Source organism: Mixophyes fleayi, chromosome 6 (genome assembly GCF_038048845.1).
Source record: "Mixophyes fleayi isolate aMixFle1 chromosome 6, aMixFle1.hap1, whole genome shotgun sequence".
NCBI classification, from domain to species: Eukaryota; Metazoa; Chordata; class Amphibia; order Anura; family Limnodynastidae; genus Mixophyes; species Mixophyes fleayi.
The window spans coordinates 31425395-31441836 of NC_134407.1; the positions used below are offsets into that span (position 1 = coordinate 31425395).

Sequence of the window (16442 nt, forward strand, 5' to 3'; positions counted from 1 at the left end):
CCCTTTAAAGAAATAATGAGTGCATTATTACCCATTATTAATTTTATATTGCAAACTGTATATAGTAAGTCCAACTATGTAAATGTGTTGCGTGAGATTTTGTTATTATTGGTTCTTAAAGCGCACTCATCAAAACACATTGGCGTATTTACAAATCAAAAAACAATTTATCTATATCACTTATTTTAAAAAAGGGGAATTATACTACTAGGATATATATATTATAGTCACTCTCCAGTCTCCAGTGCCATTGCTCAGTGCCATTGTTCATACAGAAACAGGAGGGGTAGCCGTGTTCTTGTCACTTGACAAGAATTGACTGGAAATGACTGGAAATTAATGTTATTGAGGTTAATAATAATGTAGGAACAAAAAAAAGAGCCAAATCATGCAATTTTAGAAAAATAAATAGGGATCCAAAACCAAAACCAAAACACACGAAGGCGGATTTGCCAAAACCAAAACACAAAGTTAATTCAGATCCAAAACCAGAAGCAAAACCAAAGCACAGGGGTCAGTGAAAATCTCTAGTTTACATGTGTTTTTCTGCAGGTCTGCATGAGCCACACATGTAAACCACCCTGACTGTACTCAGTCTGCATTTGCACAACACACTTCTTTCCCCCTTTGCACCTCTGCAGTAGTAAAGCCAGATATGCACATGTATGATTTGGCGCATATGTATGAGTTGTGCTAATTTGCGCAATGTACACCATGCAAACTGGCATAAGTTCAACTCTGCATTAAGCACATAGTGCGGAATAACTCTCCGCAGAATAGCGAAGCAAATGTGGGAACTCGAAGATTGTATCACAGGAATTTTGCACCTCTGTGATGTGGTCTGTCCTTTTTGCTGCAATTCCACTCATCTCTAGCTTAAGAGATCCCAATAGCTGCGAATAAAAAGAGATTTCTGCTTTACTAATCAATACAAGCAGCTTATAATTCCAAGCTTTTATTTTACTGCTGAAGAGAGGCAAATACTGCTAAGCATATCCTCTACTTGGCCACCTCTGTCACCTTTTATCATAATCAAAACCATACTCACAAATGGCTCTCTGTAGTATTATGATGTGAAAACACTTTAGAGGCAACTTACATACCATTATAGCCCAATTACCAGGTTAATTGATAGCGAGCAACGGTTAAACGACTTTGCTGAAAGTTGAGGTCAGCCAAGTTATTGTTGAAGCAGAACTATTTGTCGTATGAGGTGAATAAAAAATATGCTGTATGCCTTCAATTTTCTTTTTCGCTTTTGAGTTTTAGTATGACAAACTTTTTAAGGTAACCCATGATAAATAGATTATATTAGTGACAGATAGAAGGACACAGGCACACACTTAAATCTTTTGATTATGCCGACAAAATGGCTGCTTCCACTGTGTCTATATGACAGAGTTTCTGCAAACTTTGTAAGCCATATTAATTTCTGTTCTACTATGTTACAGTGTTAATTAATAAATACAAAATGGATAAAAGTGATTGTAGACAGAATAGATTAGTGAGGATAGATAGATAGATAAGATAGTGAATTTACCCAACACATCTGTATGAATATTGGTTCGGCCCACAAAATGGCAGCCTCCACAGTATGCAGGTGACAGTGGTACTTCACCCACCACTTGCTGTCGGCCCTTTTATTTTTTGTTCTGTCATTTTAAACTGTTAACTATTACAACAAATACATTCAGAACAACAGTGATGGTTATTTAAGTAGGCTCAAAAAGAGAGCTCACCTTTGACAAGACCGGTATTTCACTGTTCAATGATAGGCCAGATATCTGTTCCACGCACCGCACTATTCTAGTACAGGCCTTGGTTTCGTTCTGTGCCATCCACAGAATGTGGTCATCAACTGACATGATGTTACTTGCAATTTCTATCATAATGCTCCCAAGCTGTAAATAAAAAGATTATATCATTTCACAAACAATAACAGGAAACTAGTAAGTTATTCCACCTACAAGAGTTGCCAGACAAAGTCAAAGGTACATTTAGTTTAATATTATTAAACATGTAAACAAAGACTAAAACTATGTGTAAACAAAGACTAATACTAAAATGTTATGTTAAAGGTATACTAAAAATAAGAATATATTTAAAACAAGTTAACCAGTGCATGATACTCATGCATTCTAGTCAAATCAAGCTACTTAAGGTGTTAAAAAGGTTCTTGTCATGCATTTGGGCATAGCCCAGGCCTCCTCAGGGGAAGAGCGTTACTTCCCGACGCAAGCGCCCTTTTTTAACGTGGTTTTGTCCACATGTCACCACCTCATCATTTTTCTCCATCACCTCATCCTTCATCTTCATCAAGCTACTTAAGGTGTTAAAAACTCCCCACTGTCACCCCTGGCAACCACCAACCACTCCCAACTGTCACTTCTCCTTCAAGAAATATATAGGTCAGTGTATAACTCTGCCCAGCAGGTGGCGCTGCAGCTTGTTTTTTTTTTTTCACACACGCCACTAGGCATTTATATAGTAGATTAGGCATATTTGTAAACTTTCTGGACCTCTCCTCCAGGATCTCCCGAAGGGGAGGTCCAACGGGCAAGTGTGGGGGAGTTACAACACTAATTGCCTACCCTCTTTACAAGAAGGAGAGGCCGGATTCGGGAGGGTTTCATACTCTCCCGGGAGCCCAGGAGAACTCCTAAAATTCGGGAGAGTAGGCAAGTATGGATACTAAACAGAGACCACCACAAACAGACTTAATGGTGTATTCCACCATCAGATGATTAATTTACTGGCGTGTTGATTCTGCAGCATTTACTAAATATGGCTTTTGTATGGTTCTCAGCTATTTCTTTAAATCCTCAGCTAGAGTTGTCTCTTTTTGTACCTTGACATAGGACACAAAAATGTTGTATGGATACAGTTCTATCCAAGCAGAGAGCACAGCAGAGTTGTCTTTTATTCCAAGTTAACACAGAAAAACAAGCCTGCCTAATGATATATACACATGGATGAAACATACAGAAGTCAGAAAGGTGAAGCAATGTATTTAGTATTATACCAGTCGATATCCAATTAATTTCACTGCAGGTGGAAAAACCTTTTAAAATAAACAAAGTGTTTCATTAAAATGTCTAATGTAGATAGAAAACTAGAGTATATTAATGTCCCCTACTAGCCAACTAGTTGAGGAAAAAGTGGGTTTGTTTTTAATCTGGGAATGCCATCAGTAACTGTATCACACGCACCTATATACAATGTTCTGTAAAAAGGTTATCTTTCTCATATACCACATAACTAGATTGCCTTATTAGGAGAATTTAAAGAAAATTTCCACCCATCTTTAATTTATTTTTCTAATTGTTAAGATAAAATGATTGGCACACTGAATGCCCTACTGCTTTGTAGTTAAAATACAGTACTTGCAACATCAAAGCAGAAACCAGGGGGTATATTTACTAAACTGCGGGTTTGAAAAAGTGGAGATGTTACTTATATCAACCAATCAGATTGTAGATGTCATTTTGTAGAATGTACTAAATAAATGATAACTAGAATCTGATTGGTTGCTATAGACAACAGCTCCACTTTTTCAAACCTGCAGTTTAGTAAAAATACCCCCTGGTGTTTTTCTATAAAGACATCAAGGGTACTACATGGAATACTACTTCAAACATTGATATCAGTGGAACATGTGTCTGTGCGACCAGTTTTGGCATCTTCAGGAATCATATTTCAATATTACATGACATATTTCTAACCCTTCTCCTAAAACCAATTAAAGGTCCATGTTTATTCATTAATGAATAGGCAATATATCACATGCAACTATGAATGAGGGGCAATCATTTTATGAAAAAAAGGAAATAATTGCAAACAGGACTACAATACAATGTCATAGCCAGGTTCCCCCCAAAAAGGGGGCTCCCACATAATTCATCCAAAACAATTATCCAAAAAGACTATATATATATATATATATATATATATATATATATATATATATATATATATACATACATACACACATACATTGTGAGAAAGTACACCATTCCCAGGAATCGGACACAGGTATGCTGAACCATTTAGCTGTTTATTATCAGTTGTCAGGATGGTAGAACAGCTCCAATGCTGGTACAGCAATCATATCCAGTAACAGTACACGAAAATCCCCACCACCTACATCTGGCTAGACATTACCTCCCTGTCTGCACGCCGGCCACTTACTGGCATTGGTGGTCCCACCCACACATACAGACAGTGTCTTTATCCTCCACCCCAAGCACTACAACAAATCACAGCAAACCAATCACACCCATGTGGAACACCTGTGTGTGTGTTTGTGTGTGCTAAGTGGGGAACCTAGGTAAACCCTGTCTGCAGCCTGCTGCTGCTGACTGGCTGTGTTCCTACCTGTTCCCTTACAGGGAACTGTGCAAATATCCCTCTTTGCCACAATATATATATGCAGGGCCGTTGCTAGGGCCCACGGCGCCCTAGGCATTTTTAAAAAAGCGGCGCCCCCCCCCCCTGCAAAAATCGCCGCCCTCTTCCCTCCTCTCCTTACCTTGTCTCACCACCACCGTCTCTCTGCTCCGTCTCCTCCCCTCCACTCACTGACACTAGTAAGTGGAGGGGAGGAGATGGAGCAGAGAGGCGGCGGTGGTGACAAAATAGCCTCTCCCCCCCCCCTCCCCGTCCATCTGATGCTGTGCGGCGGCCGTGACAGGTATGGTCAGCGGTCGCCGCACAGTTTTAAAGTATTTTAGAATACTGTGGTGCCCTCCAGAGCCCGGTGCCCTAGGCAAGTGCCTAACCTTGCCTAATGGGAGCGCCGGGCCTGTATATATGTATATATATATATATATATATATATATATATATATATATATATATATATACTTTCCTCCTAGACCTTCATACTAGTTGATTGTGAAGACGGGAACTATCTAAAATAGTCAGCAACTGCAATGTCAAATTGTGTTTTAATAGTACAATGATGTGTGCAAGGCAATCCCCTAACGGGTGCTGCATAGCCTACAACCGACGTTAAATTTTGAACACGTGGAAGCGATCAATTACATAGAAAATTGCTAAGAGTTAAGATAAATCTTTGGCCTGTCATGCGGTTTAAAACATATTTTCTCATGCTGTAATAAATGCCAATGTTATATTACTATTTCAGTGATATATTTACTGTAGATGCAGCGTTGCGCTGTATATAACAATTTACCTGCTTTTCGCTTTTCTTTTTGAAAGCACTTACAACAACATATTTTCTTGTTTGAGACAAGATTTGGATGACTTAAAAAGTGAATTTGCAAAGAAAGTAAATACAGATTTCCAGCATTAAAGAATAATTTCATCTTTAAACAATATTTGTAATAAAGCTAATACTTAATACATGTGTATGTGTTTTTGTTTTAAGTTTGTGACCCTTCTGTGAAACCTTGTTGCTGTTTCTGGCTGTATATCTTTTTACAAATGTAGCCCAAGTGGGGGAAGGGCAGCCTGCAGTCACCCAGCACTGTGTGCAATGATTGTGGGAACTACAACTAGCACAATCCATTGCAGAAATGCATCCAATCTGTGCAAGACCACCTGCAAAATGCGTGGTTACAGTTATTGCTGGAGTCCTGCACATATCAAAACTCTGTGGACAAGGTAACACAACATGGAGTTTGAAGGAGTAGAGCAGCAGTGGCCAATCTGCGGCTCTCAAGTCAAATTTGGCTTTTTTCTTAAAATGTGCCTCCCTGCCCGGAGCAAGACCTAAACATAGTGCTCCATGTGCCGACAGAGGCAGTCCAGTGCCCAATCAGCCCGATTCCCTGGTCATGTGACCTACAATTCAGGGAGGTCACAGTGTCAGGCAATCCAATCAGGGAAGGGGGAAGAGACAGTGTAGGGTGCTCCCTTTTTCCTATGTGTGGGCTCCAGAAGCTGTTTGTGCGGTAAGTAAGGGGCAAGTTGTTAAATTTAAATAAATTTGGGGTGACTGATGGGCATGTGGGGAGATCTTATGGTATGTTAGGAGGTCTATATGAGGAACATGTGGGGAGGTCTGATGGCATATAAGGGGCATGTAGAGAGGTCTGATGGCATGAGACGAAGTCGTATGACATATCAGGGGCATCTGGAGAGGTCTGAGGTGGCATGTGGGGAGGTCTGATGGCATAGAAGGGGCATGTGGCGAGGTCTAATGACATGCTGGTCATTTATGACTTTCTTTTTCTTCACTTCAATTGTTTTGTTCAGCGATTGTGGATGTGATAACAGCGTCATCTACTGTGAAGAATCAGACTAGGGAAGAATCAGACTATTAGTGGTCCGTTGTACCCTCCTCCACCAAACACAGCAGCGAGGTAAAAAATCTGATTTTATGAATATTGTGAACATTTTGGCAATGTCCAATATGTTCTTTTTCATTTGCAGCATATCTTCAAACAATGAATGTAAATGTAAAATGTAAGGGGCATGAAGGGAGGTCTGAGGTGCACGTTGGCCATTTATGACTTTTTTTTCCCTCTACTTCAACAGTTCTCTCCAGCGATTGTGGATGCGCAAGCAGTGTGTGAAATATTGTGAAGAATCAGACTAGTAGCCTTTTGAACTCTCTTCCACCAGACACTGCGGTTAGAAAAGAGCTGTGCTAATTTGATGATTATTGTGAATATTTTGGCAATGTCCAATATTTTCTTTGATCACGCTAAAAAGCCTTACACTGAAGGTGAGTATGTAACTAATAAACTCTTTTGCACCCCTTGCATTGTGACATTGTCTTTGCCAAAGTTACTCATTTTCTTGCTTTACTTTTCTTTAAGAATCAGGCCCTGTGAGTGTCTGTTCTTTCTGCAATTATCAGTTAACCAGTATTAGTTTAGAGACCGTATTTCATTATTTTCTGCATTACCTGAACCGAGTTGTCTATTTCTTACATTCTTGAATTCTGTTTTGTTTCGCATTATTCCTTCTGCAATTTCAAAACCCCACGATTGTTTTGCAACTAGTGTGTGTCCTGCAATAAAACTTTTCTACTCTTCACCAACTAATGCAAACACAGAGGTAATCATAACAAGTATGTGCTACAAGCACAACGTCCTTCACCTAATAAGCCTTGAAAAATATGGATATATTGAGTGTGGCACAGAACCAATGGTCTGTAGGGTGATTCCTGAAGAAGAAGAGTCGGATTGAGAATTCTTTCTCATTGAATCGAATGAAGAAAAAACTACTGTTGGCCAAATGCATTTGTAAGACCTCCACACAAGCGGACCACCACTCCATACCTTTTTCACCTTCTTTTTCCCCAAACTATCCATTCTAATTTGTTACATTCTTCTATCTCTCCACATATAATATACAATATCTATCCCATCATTGTTGTTTATTTGTAATGCACCACACTCTGCAGCATATCTATAATTAGCAGATACATAGAGTCAAGTCCATAAATATTGAGACATCGACACAATTCTCATATTTTGGGCTCTATACACCACCCACAATGGATTTGAAATGAAACAAACAAGATGTGCTTTAACTGCAGATTTTCAGCTTTAATTTGAGGGATTTTACATCCAAATCAGGTGAACAGTGTAGGAATTACAACGGTTTCTATATGTGCCTCCCACTTTTTAAGGGACCAAAAGTAATGGGACAAACTAAACAATCCTACATCAAACTTTTACTTTTTTGTTGCAAATCCTTTGCAGTCAATTACAGCCTGAAGTCTGAAAGGCATAGACATCACCAGACGCTGGGTTTCATCCCTGGTGATGCTCTGCGAGGCCTCTACTGCAAATGTCTTTAGTTCCTGCTTGTTCTTGGGGCATTTTCCCTTCAGTTTTGTCTTCATCAAGTGAAATGCATGCTCAATCGGATTCAGGTCAGGTGATTGACTTGGCCATTGCATAAAATTCCACTTGTTAGCCTTAAAAAACTCTTTGGTTGCTTTTGCAGTATGCTTCGGGTCATTGCCCATCTGCACTGTGAAGCACCGTCCAATAAGTTCTGAAGCATTTGACTGAATATGAGCAGATAACATTGCCCAAAACACTTCAGAATCCATCCTGCTGCTTTTGTCAGCAGTCACATCATCAATAAATACAAGGGAACCAGTTCCATTGGCAGCCATACATGCCCACGCCATGACACTACCACCACCATGCTTCACTGATGAGGTGGTATGTTTTGGATCATGAGCAGTTCCTTTCCTTCTCCATACTCTTCTCTTCCCATCACTCTGGTACAAGTTGATCTTTGTCTCATCTGTCCATAGGATGTTGTTCCAGAACTGTAATGGCTTTTTTAGATGTTGTTTGCCAAACTCTAATCTGGTCTTCCTGTTTTTGTGGCTTACAAATGGTTTACATCTTGTGGTGAACCCTCTATATTCACTCTTGTGAAGTCTTCTCTTAATTGTTGACTTTGACACATATACACCTATCTCCTGGAGAGTGTTCTTGATTTGGACAACTGTTGTAAAGAGGTTTTTCTTCACCAGGGAAAAAATTCTTCTGTCATCCACCACAGTTGTTTTCCGTGGTCTTCCAGGTCTTTTGGTGTTGCTGAGCTCTCCGGTGCATTCTTTCTTTTTAAGAATGTTCCAAACAGTTGATTTGGCCACACCTAATGTTTTTGCTATCTCTCTGATAGGTTTGTTTTGATTTTTCATCCTAATGATGGCTTGCTTCACTGATAGTGACAGCTCTTTGGATCTCATATTGAGAGTCGACAGCAACAGATTCCAAATGCAAATGTCACACCTAGAATCAACTCCAGACATTTTACCTGCTTAATTGATGATGAAATAATGAGGGAATAGCCCACACATGTCCATGAAATAGGTTTTGAGTCGATCGTCCAATTACTTTTGGTCCCTTAAAAAGTGTGAGGCACATATAGAAACTGTTGTAATTCCTACACCGTTCACCTGATTTGGATGTAAATACCCTCAAATTAAAGTTGAAAGTCTGCAGTTAAAGCTCATCTTGTTAGTTTCACTTGAAATCCATTGTGGTGGTGTATAGAGCCCAAAATATGAGAATTGTGTCAATGTTCCAATATTTATGGACTTGACTGTATGACCCATGGATAATCCATTTCCTTGCCAATATCCCTCCATCTCCCACCTTTTCAATCATATGATCACTATACATACTAATGATAGTCATTTATTTTCTTCTTTCTACCAGTCTGCTTGCCATGTTCTCGACTCTCTCATGTATCCCAAATTTACTTGCACGCTCATACTTTAATAAACCAATCACCTAATTATTCATCAATACCATCCATTTTAACTTTCATTTAATTGCATTAATTTAAATTTATCTCATCCACCTACCTTCCCCCTCATACCCTCCTTTCTTACTATCTAATATCTCCATGTATCCCTTTCACCATCCCACCCTTTCTCTTCTTGTTTGTGTCTCACTTTTTCTTGTCCCCTCTCTTAGTACACCCCAGAAAGCTGATTCCCAGGACAGGGGAGGAGCAGCCTCCAGGTGGGGGGCAGTGCAACTCTATCTCAGTGTTCTAGAAACTACATCTCCTAGCATGCTTGAGGAGCGGAGCAGAGGAAGTGATGTCGGAACCTGCCAGAAGTGAACAGTTTGGTGATATAGAGAAAAGAGAAAGAGAAATTCAGGAGTGCAGCCATAGAGGCGATATCAGCTGCTTTCTTGTGGACTGTCGCCTTACCAAGTGAAGCCAATGGGAGACAGATAGTAGCGGAGTAACAACCAATGAGCCTGCTAAAGAGAGCAGAAGTCAGTGTGAGAGTGATTACAGTGGGGCCAAGTGCTGAAAAGAGAGGAAAAGACATAGAGGGCAACATCAGCATAGAGACTAGAGAAAAAGAGAAGGGCTGACAATCCCATAGAGAGAATCTCACAGAGAAAGCTGTCAGTCCTGCCGAAAAAACTGCCAATGTATCAGGGAAAGGTGCCAAGTTATTAGAGAAAGCTGCCAATCTCAGAGGGGACTGCCAATCTCAGAGGGGAGTCTGTCATTGCCAGAGAGTAGGCTGCCAAAGGGAGTCCGGGATCATTCTAGATATCCTGTTGCATTTCCATTGTTTCAGGTGCCTGCTGCCGTTGTTGCTAACACTACTAATACATTACAGCCTATATAAGAGAGTCATTGGAAAACAATCCAGGCCTTTGACCCTCAGTCTCCATGGCAGTGTCTACTGCACTCACCATACACAGTACAAACCACCAGTACTGCAGCCTATTTCAGGCAGATGCTTGGCCTTGAACTGCCCTTTTTGCCAGGACTAGACCTCCCTTCATCCCTCACTTAATTTTGCTTCAAGTGGTTACCACCCTCATTGTTGTCTTCTTACCATTGATTACATATGTTGGGACTACTACCCCTATAGCTTTAACAGAGAATATTGCCTTCTCTAAGCCCACACCCAAGTCAGTGATCTTTTAATTGCATATCAAGAGTCACAAAAAGTGTCCCGCTAGACATGGAATTACTACACAATCTAATTCTACGAAGCTAGACAACTCTTACACTTTATGCTAAAGTGCTAATAAAAGTAATGTCATTGTGAACCTGCCAATTCACCAATGCTATTAATGGTTTCATTTATTGAGTGTCACTGCCATATGTTGTTGTCATTCATTGTCCTTATTCAATGCCATTGTTAAATGTCATTGTTCAGTTAATCTTTTCCTGCTGTATATTATATCACTGTCATTGTCATTGTCATTGAATATAATTCCAATTCATTGCTACATTCATCTCAACCACTCAACCTGATCAGAGATTGAATCGTTACTGTTTACCCACTATTTATCAGGTTATCACCTTAAAAGTTACAAGGTCTTGTAATCACTGTGTCAAGTGGCTTATCCGCCTTTTCTGCTGTGTGTTATGAATTACCACCCCTCACACCTCCTTTTAGATGGAATTACCCACCAATGTCTATTTTTGCTTACTGCGTCTTTTTTGGGTAGGCAAGTAATAAAAGAAAGATATTTGCAGGTGAGAAACTCCGTCAAGCAATTTCAAGAAACCGTATTGACAAAGGGTTGGAATCCAGCGCTAGTTTTGTAGAATGCACACATGCAACCTTGGCTTTAAATGTGTTTCCTGAGCAAACGGTTCCTGAATCACAAATGGTAACTAGTCTCCAATTTATGATATATTTATTCAGCTCAGCCCTGTTTTGTCAACAGCTTTCCGTTCAGAATCTGTGTCTCTGATATGTAGTGGAAGGCATCTTTTCTATACCATAATTATATTATTCCTTTAGCCTTACCATCTGTTCTGCGTATAGTCTATTTACTTACTTCAAATATGTTGAATTTTTTTTTAATTTTTTTTTGCTGAATGGCTCTTACTATTTCCAGAACACTAGCCCCAAGCAATTCTCTGGTGCATTTCCATTAGAATTTACATTCAGAAAGCATCATTATTTTAGAAATACAGACATTTTAATGAATGCATAAAGCTCTTATTCACGCCTATTAAAATAGTAGCGAATTGTATTTGAAATGGAGATGTCTAGACATTTATTTGACATAAAATAGAATATTTTAAAGACAAGTAAGGAACTTACATTATTTTTATTTATTTTTTTATTTTAAGAAAAGTTGTATCAACTGATAAGTGAAATCCAGCTGTGAATGAGTGGTCCTTGGCACGTAAGTATCCATACCGAACAGAACTAATAGAGTGTTGAGGATCACTCATTTGACAAAGGTGGAGATGAACATATACTGTAACCTCAGTTTGCAAAATTCTCTAAGCCAGGTCTGGACAAGCTATGGCTCTCCAGGTGTTATGAAACTACAAGTTCCAGGATACCCTGCCGGCTACAGGCTGGCTATCGGCTCGCAAAGCATGCTGGGGCTTGTAGTTTCAAAAATGGTTGCCCAGGTCTGTTCTTTTACTGGCTGGAGAATTTTGAAAGTGATTGGGATTGCGTCAAGGTTTCAATGTCAGCCAACTATTTGGGTGCTGTGATTTATCCAAGATGGTTTTCTTTGAAAAATCTGTACCCTTTTAACCCTGGGAGGTGGTATTTTGGTATTGGCTGTATCCCTAGAGAAGGGATCCTACATTATTCTGTTACTTAGAGAATAAAATAATTATTTGAATATGATATATATCAAAAGATCAGTATTACTGGGCTGAATCTTACTTGAAATAACTGAACTGTTTATATTTATATTATTCCTACACATGTGGGTGAAGATTCATCAAGGCCCGTATCTGCTGATTTTGTGAAGCAATATTCACTGCATCTGCGCACGCAAAGGACACTAACTACAGCCCACTATTTCCGAGAGTGAACGGGACAGGAAGGGGCGTTCGCCTGTAGTCAATCTACAGTAAGGACATGCCAAACTCAAGCGCACATAGCAGCGTCCAAATGAAGCTCTGGGCATCTCAAAGTTACTTGTTTTTCAGCTCCAGCTACAGGGTTAGTCTAAGTCCTGAGTTCTAGTGATAGCAGTCTTGTATGTATGCTGTAACATGAATGTTCAAGCAGGTGCAACTGTAAAAATGTACTTTTACATTTAGATCATCCTGATAAATGTATTTCATGGTGGGAAAAATATAAATATATATATATATATATATATATATATATATATATATATATTTTTATATATATATATTCATTAATGCTTACATTATTAACAGGCAATATTAATTAAAGAAAACAATTATGTGCGTTCTCTTGTGAATGTATATACCACATAGGCATTGGACGTATCCTGCAGTGTCTTGTGTAGTAAAGCAGAGCAGGCCTAGTATCTATTGAAACACAGCGAGGCAAACGCTGACGCGCATTTCGCTTCTTCACTTTGTCCAGGCAAGGCGAGGAAGCGAAAAGCGCGCTGGAGTTTGCCTCACTGTGTTTCAAATCTAATAGCAACCATCCTAAACTGTGTTTAGGAGCAATATTAATCGAGTTAGATAGTTAGTCAGACTCTATATAACTAGTTAGCCAGGGTTGCATGTATTACAGCAACAACTATAATAGAAATTTTAATGGATGGGTAACTGGCCGACTTATTGTTAGAATCCACTGGGTTTACTTATAATAGGGCAGACCCAGTGCAATTGGATTCTATTGGACTATCTTTAGATTATGGTTCTGATTAATAAGCCAGAATGAATGAGATCCCAATAACTGAAGATTAAGCTATATATATCTTAAGGGAGTGATTTCTATTATAAACAAAGAACGTCTAGATTTGACTATCTGTCACCAAAATAAGAAATACACTTTGGATAGGACATTATTGCTCATACTATTGCTCCTATCTAGTGATAATATAATTACCCCATGTATAAGGGGTGTTGTTACTCTATCATTTAACTAGTAGATACAGTTTATAGATGGTGGCTAGGAGTCATTCAGAGATGCATGATGTTTAATTAGGATCCTATAAAGGAATAATTCATGTAATCGTGACAACATGATATGTTACGACGTGCAATAAATTACCGTATATGAGAAACACACAGCGAGGCTGGTGGCAGAGCTACCATTTTAATCACTTTTTTTTCCACTTTATTATCACTATCACTTATCTGGTTTTAATATTTTACTACCATTTTTGCTCAGGAATTTTGGAATCCTTTTTCCTCCTCCTATTTTATCTTAGACATCAATAAAGATTAAGATTTTAATGCATATTATTTACTGAATCATAGAGTGTCCCAATGAGCCATGTTTTCGCTCTTTCTGCTCTTTGATATAAATGCCTTATTTACATGTTTTGGGTGCACTACCTGACAATTAATACTGTAGCCGTTTTTCAGCAGCCATTTATAAAGTCGAGGATGTGATAACCTGGCGCAGTGGTTATAACTATATCCCCAGAGTAGACATAGAGCTGAATTTATCAGCACACGTATCTTCAGATCCGTTCCTTGTTGAATTCGGGAGTGTGCAGAGCCGATTTACATGTGTTTTTAAACAAACGTACGTTGCGCTCACTGTCCTGATTCATTAAGGAAAGTATAGCGAAAAAAGGAGTAACTCTGCACTTTGTCAAAACCATGTTGCATTGGAGGGGAAGGTAAATTTGAAATATGTGGACTGGTTTATAATTGGGATAGGGCATGTCCTAGATCAGCTCTAAATCTCAGTGTAAAAATAAAGCTATCACGTATTTGTGTGCTACATGAAAAATTAGCCAGTATTTAATTTAACAATAAACTAATTTGCACCCCTTGCATTGTAACATGGTTTGTCCAGGAGCAAAGTTATTACTTTTTTTTGGCTTTACCTTCCTTAAAGTATGCAAGTCTTGATGAATCATGCCCGTGATTTTAGTTGCTTGTAATGAAGTCGGAAGATATTTCTAAAGTTACTTAAACTTTACCTTTTAACAGATATACAGTGAAATTCCTGGGTCATACTGAAAACCTATTTCACCTTGATACTTCATATCTGAAAATACAATTTGGGCATTTAGTGAATCCTAAAAAAACATGCGCCTGGTTTCACGGAATAATAAATGTCCGATTGCCATTTAAAAGGACACAAGAAATGACCATACACTGCTACTAAAGATGAGCAAAATGTTGACGAGCACCGGAATCACTGACCCTGAAGCTGGCAGTTGCCGTATTTCCAGAGCATACACTAGGAGCAAAGAAAGTTGCATAATATAAGGTCTTCTGCAGCTTATATTGTTGCTCACATAAAACTCAGTCACTAATGCACATCAAGCACCTGAGCCACCGCAGTGTTTTATTTTTGGAGAAGAGCAGCATCATACGTAAGAATTATTTATTACATACACCACAGCTCTGCTCCAAAAACTAAACAGAGCTGACCTTCACCACCTTTGATGAATCAGAGGATTTTGCAGCACAGGGCAGGTTAGAGAGCGTAGCAAACGCCACATGTCAATATCAGACCTAAATATCACTTTGCGTATGCACTCTTTGGCTCCTTTGTATACTTCCCTAGCGGACAGAAAAGAGCAAATATAGAGGAGAGAATGGAAATGTGTCCCTCTTTCATCTATATTTGCCTAGTACATAGACCCCTAAGGATATGGGATGAACTTTCACAGAAAATATGCAGCATGCATTGAACAACTTGTCATTTATTTTCTGATTAGCTCATGTTAAGCAGATGTCAAACAGTCAGCAGTCTAATTACTTGTAATGGCAATTAGGGTCGGTAAATTAAATGCTAAATTAGAAAACGTGATTATGTATTAGACTGCTGGGGTTTCCTTACACGAGTGATAGGCAACCTGAAACACTTCTGGAGCCACATGGGTGGCTCTATAACCTTCAAAAGTACCGCACATTACACTTAATCTCAGTAATAAGTTAAAACAATACATTTAATCAAAGACCAAACACCTATCTGTCATAACATATCAGCAGACATTTTAAACAGGTGTTACAAAAAAATAACAAACAAATCTTAAAATAAACTAGGGAGGAGCTGTGGTTCACAGGGAAGGCTTGGAGGGCCCTCTGTTACCCATCGCTGGCTTAAATCATCAGCGTACACATGTACGCTTTAGGAAAATGATGCCGTGGACTGCAGTTATGTGCCATTTATTTGAGATTTAAAGGACACCACAAAGAAATATGAAAAACTAGTATTTGGTGGCGTATACTGCATCAACATTAAGAGGTACATTTAATAAAATGAAGATTTTTTGTAGGATTTAGGGATTACCCCCTTTGATAATTAGACCCCCTAGTATTTATTAAGGTAGATTCAATTATGCCCGTGCATTATTGCCGTTACTACGGTAATTTCTCTGCAAATTTTTGCTTGCGGCTCACAGCGAAATTACCGGAGTAACGGTAATAATGCACCGCTATTACTGTAGTAACAGGTATACTGTGAGGGCTAATTGAATCTACCCCATTAAATTTAATAGGAAGTAGATTGTATTTAAACATGGGCATCAAATATTATACACTACGCATTTTTCTCCAATATCTATTTGCAAAGACAATCAGTTTACCATAAGGATAAATTCGAGTTACAAGTTAAGTACATACTTGCCAACCTTTTGAAACTTCATTCCAGGAGATCCCGGACAGGGTTGGATGGCGGGAGGGGCGGGCGCGGTGAATCACAGCATTTTGGTTACGCCCCCCACAACAAAATGCAGTGTTTTGTCGCAGTGCGTGGGGCCAAAATGACGCCATTCACAGCGAACGTTTGTGGGATACTTGCCTGCTCTCCCGGGAGTTTGACCTACCCGAATTTCGGGAGTATCCCGGACATTCCGGGAGACTTGGCAAGTATGGTTAAGTAGTGTCAGATAGTAATTTGTGCTGATGCCTGGCAGCATTGTTTTCTGCCCAACATCATCACAAACCCGTCACGCTATTTGTCCTGGAGATGATGGGCATAGGATGGGGGTAAGGGGTTGCCCTGTACTGGATGCAGAGCACCTGTGGCATTTAGACATGAACAGAAGAGAACATTGTACACAAGATATCCATGTGCTACAGCTCTATGA

The 16442-nt window shown here is 39.2% G+C and overlaps 1 protein-coding gene across 3 annotated transcripts in view; it reads right to left on the reverse strand.

The window, feature by feature from the left end:
* The window catches only part of ADGRA1 (adhesion G protein-coupled receptor A1), a 493506-nt gene that overhangs the window by 331054 nt on the left and 146010 nt on the right, over positions 1-16442 (reverse strand). For all 3 annotated transcript variants that reach the window (XM_075216183.1, XM_075216182.1, XM_075216184.1), the window contains one exon: positions 1740-1901. In XM_075216183.1, the coding sequence (XP_075072284.1) occupies positions 1740-1901 (162 nt within the window). The remainder of the gene's footprint in view (positions 1-1739; positions 1902-16442) is intronic.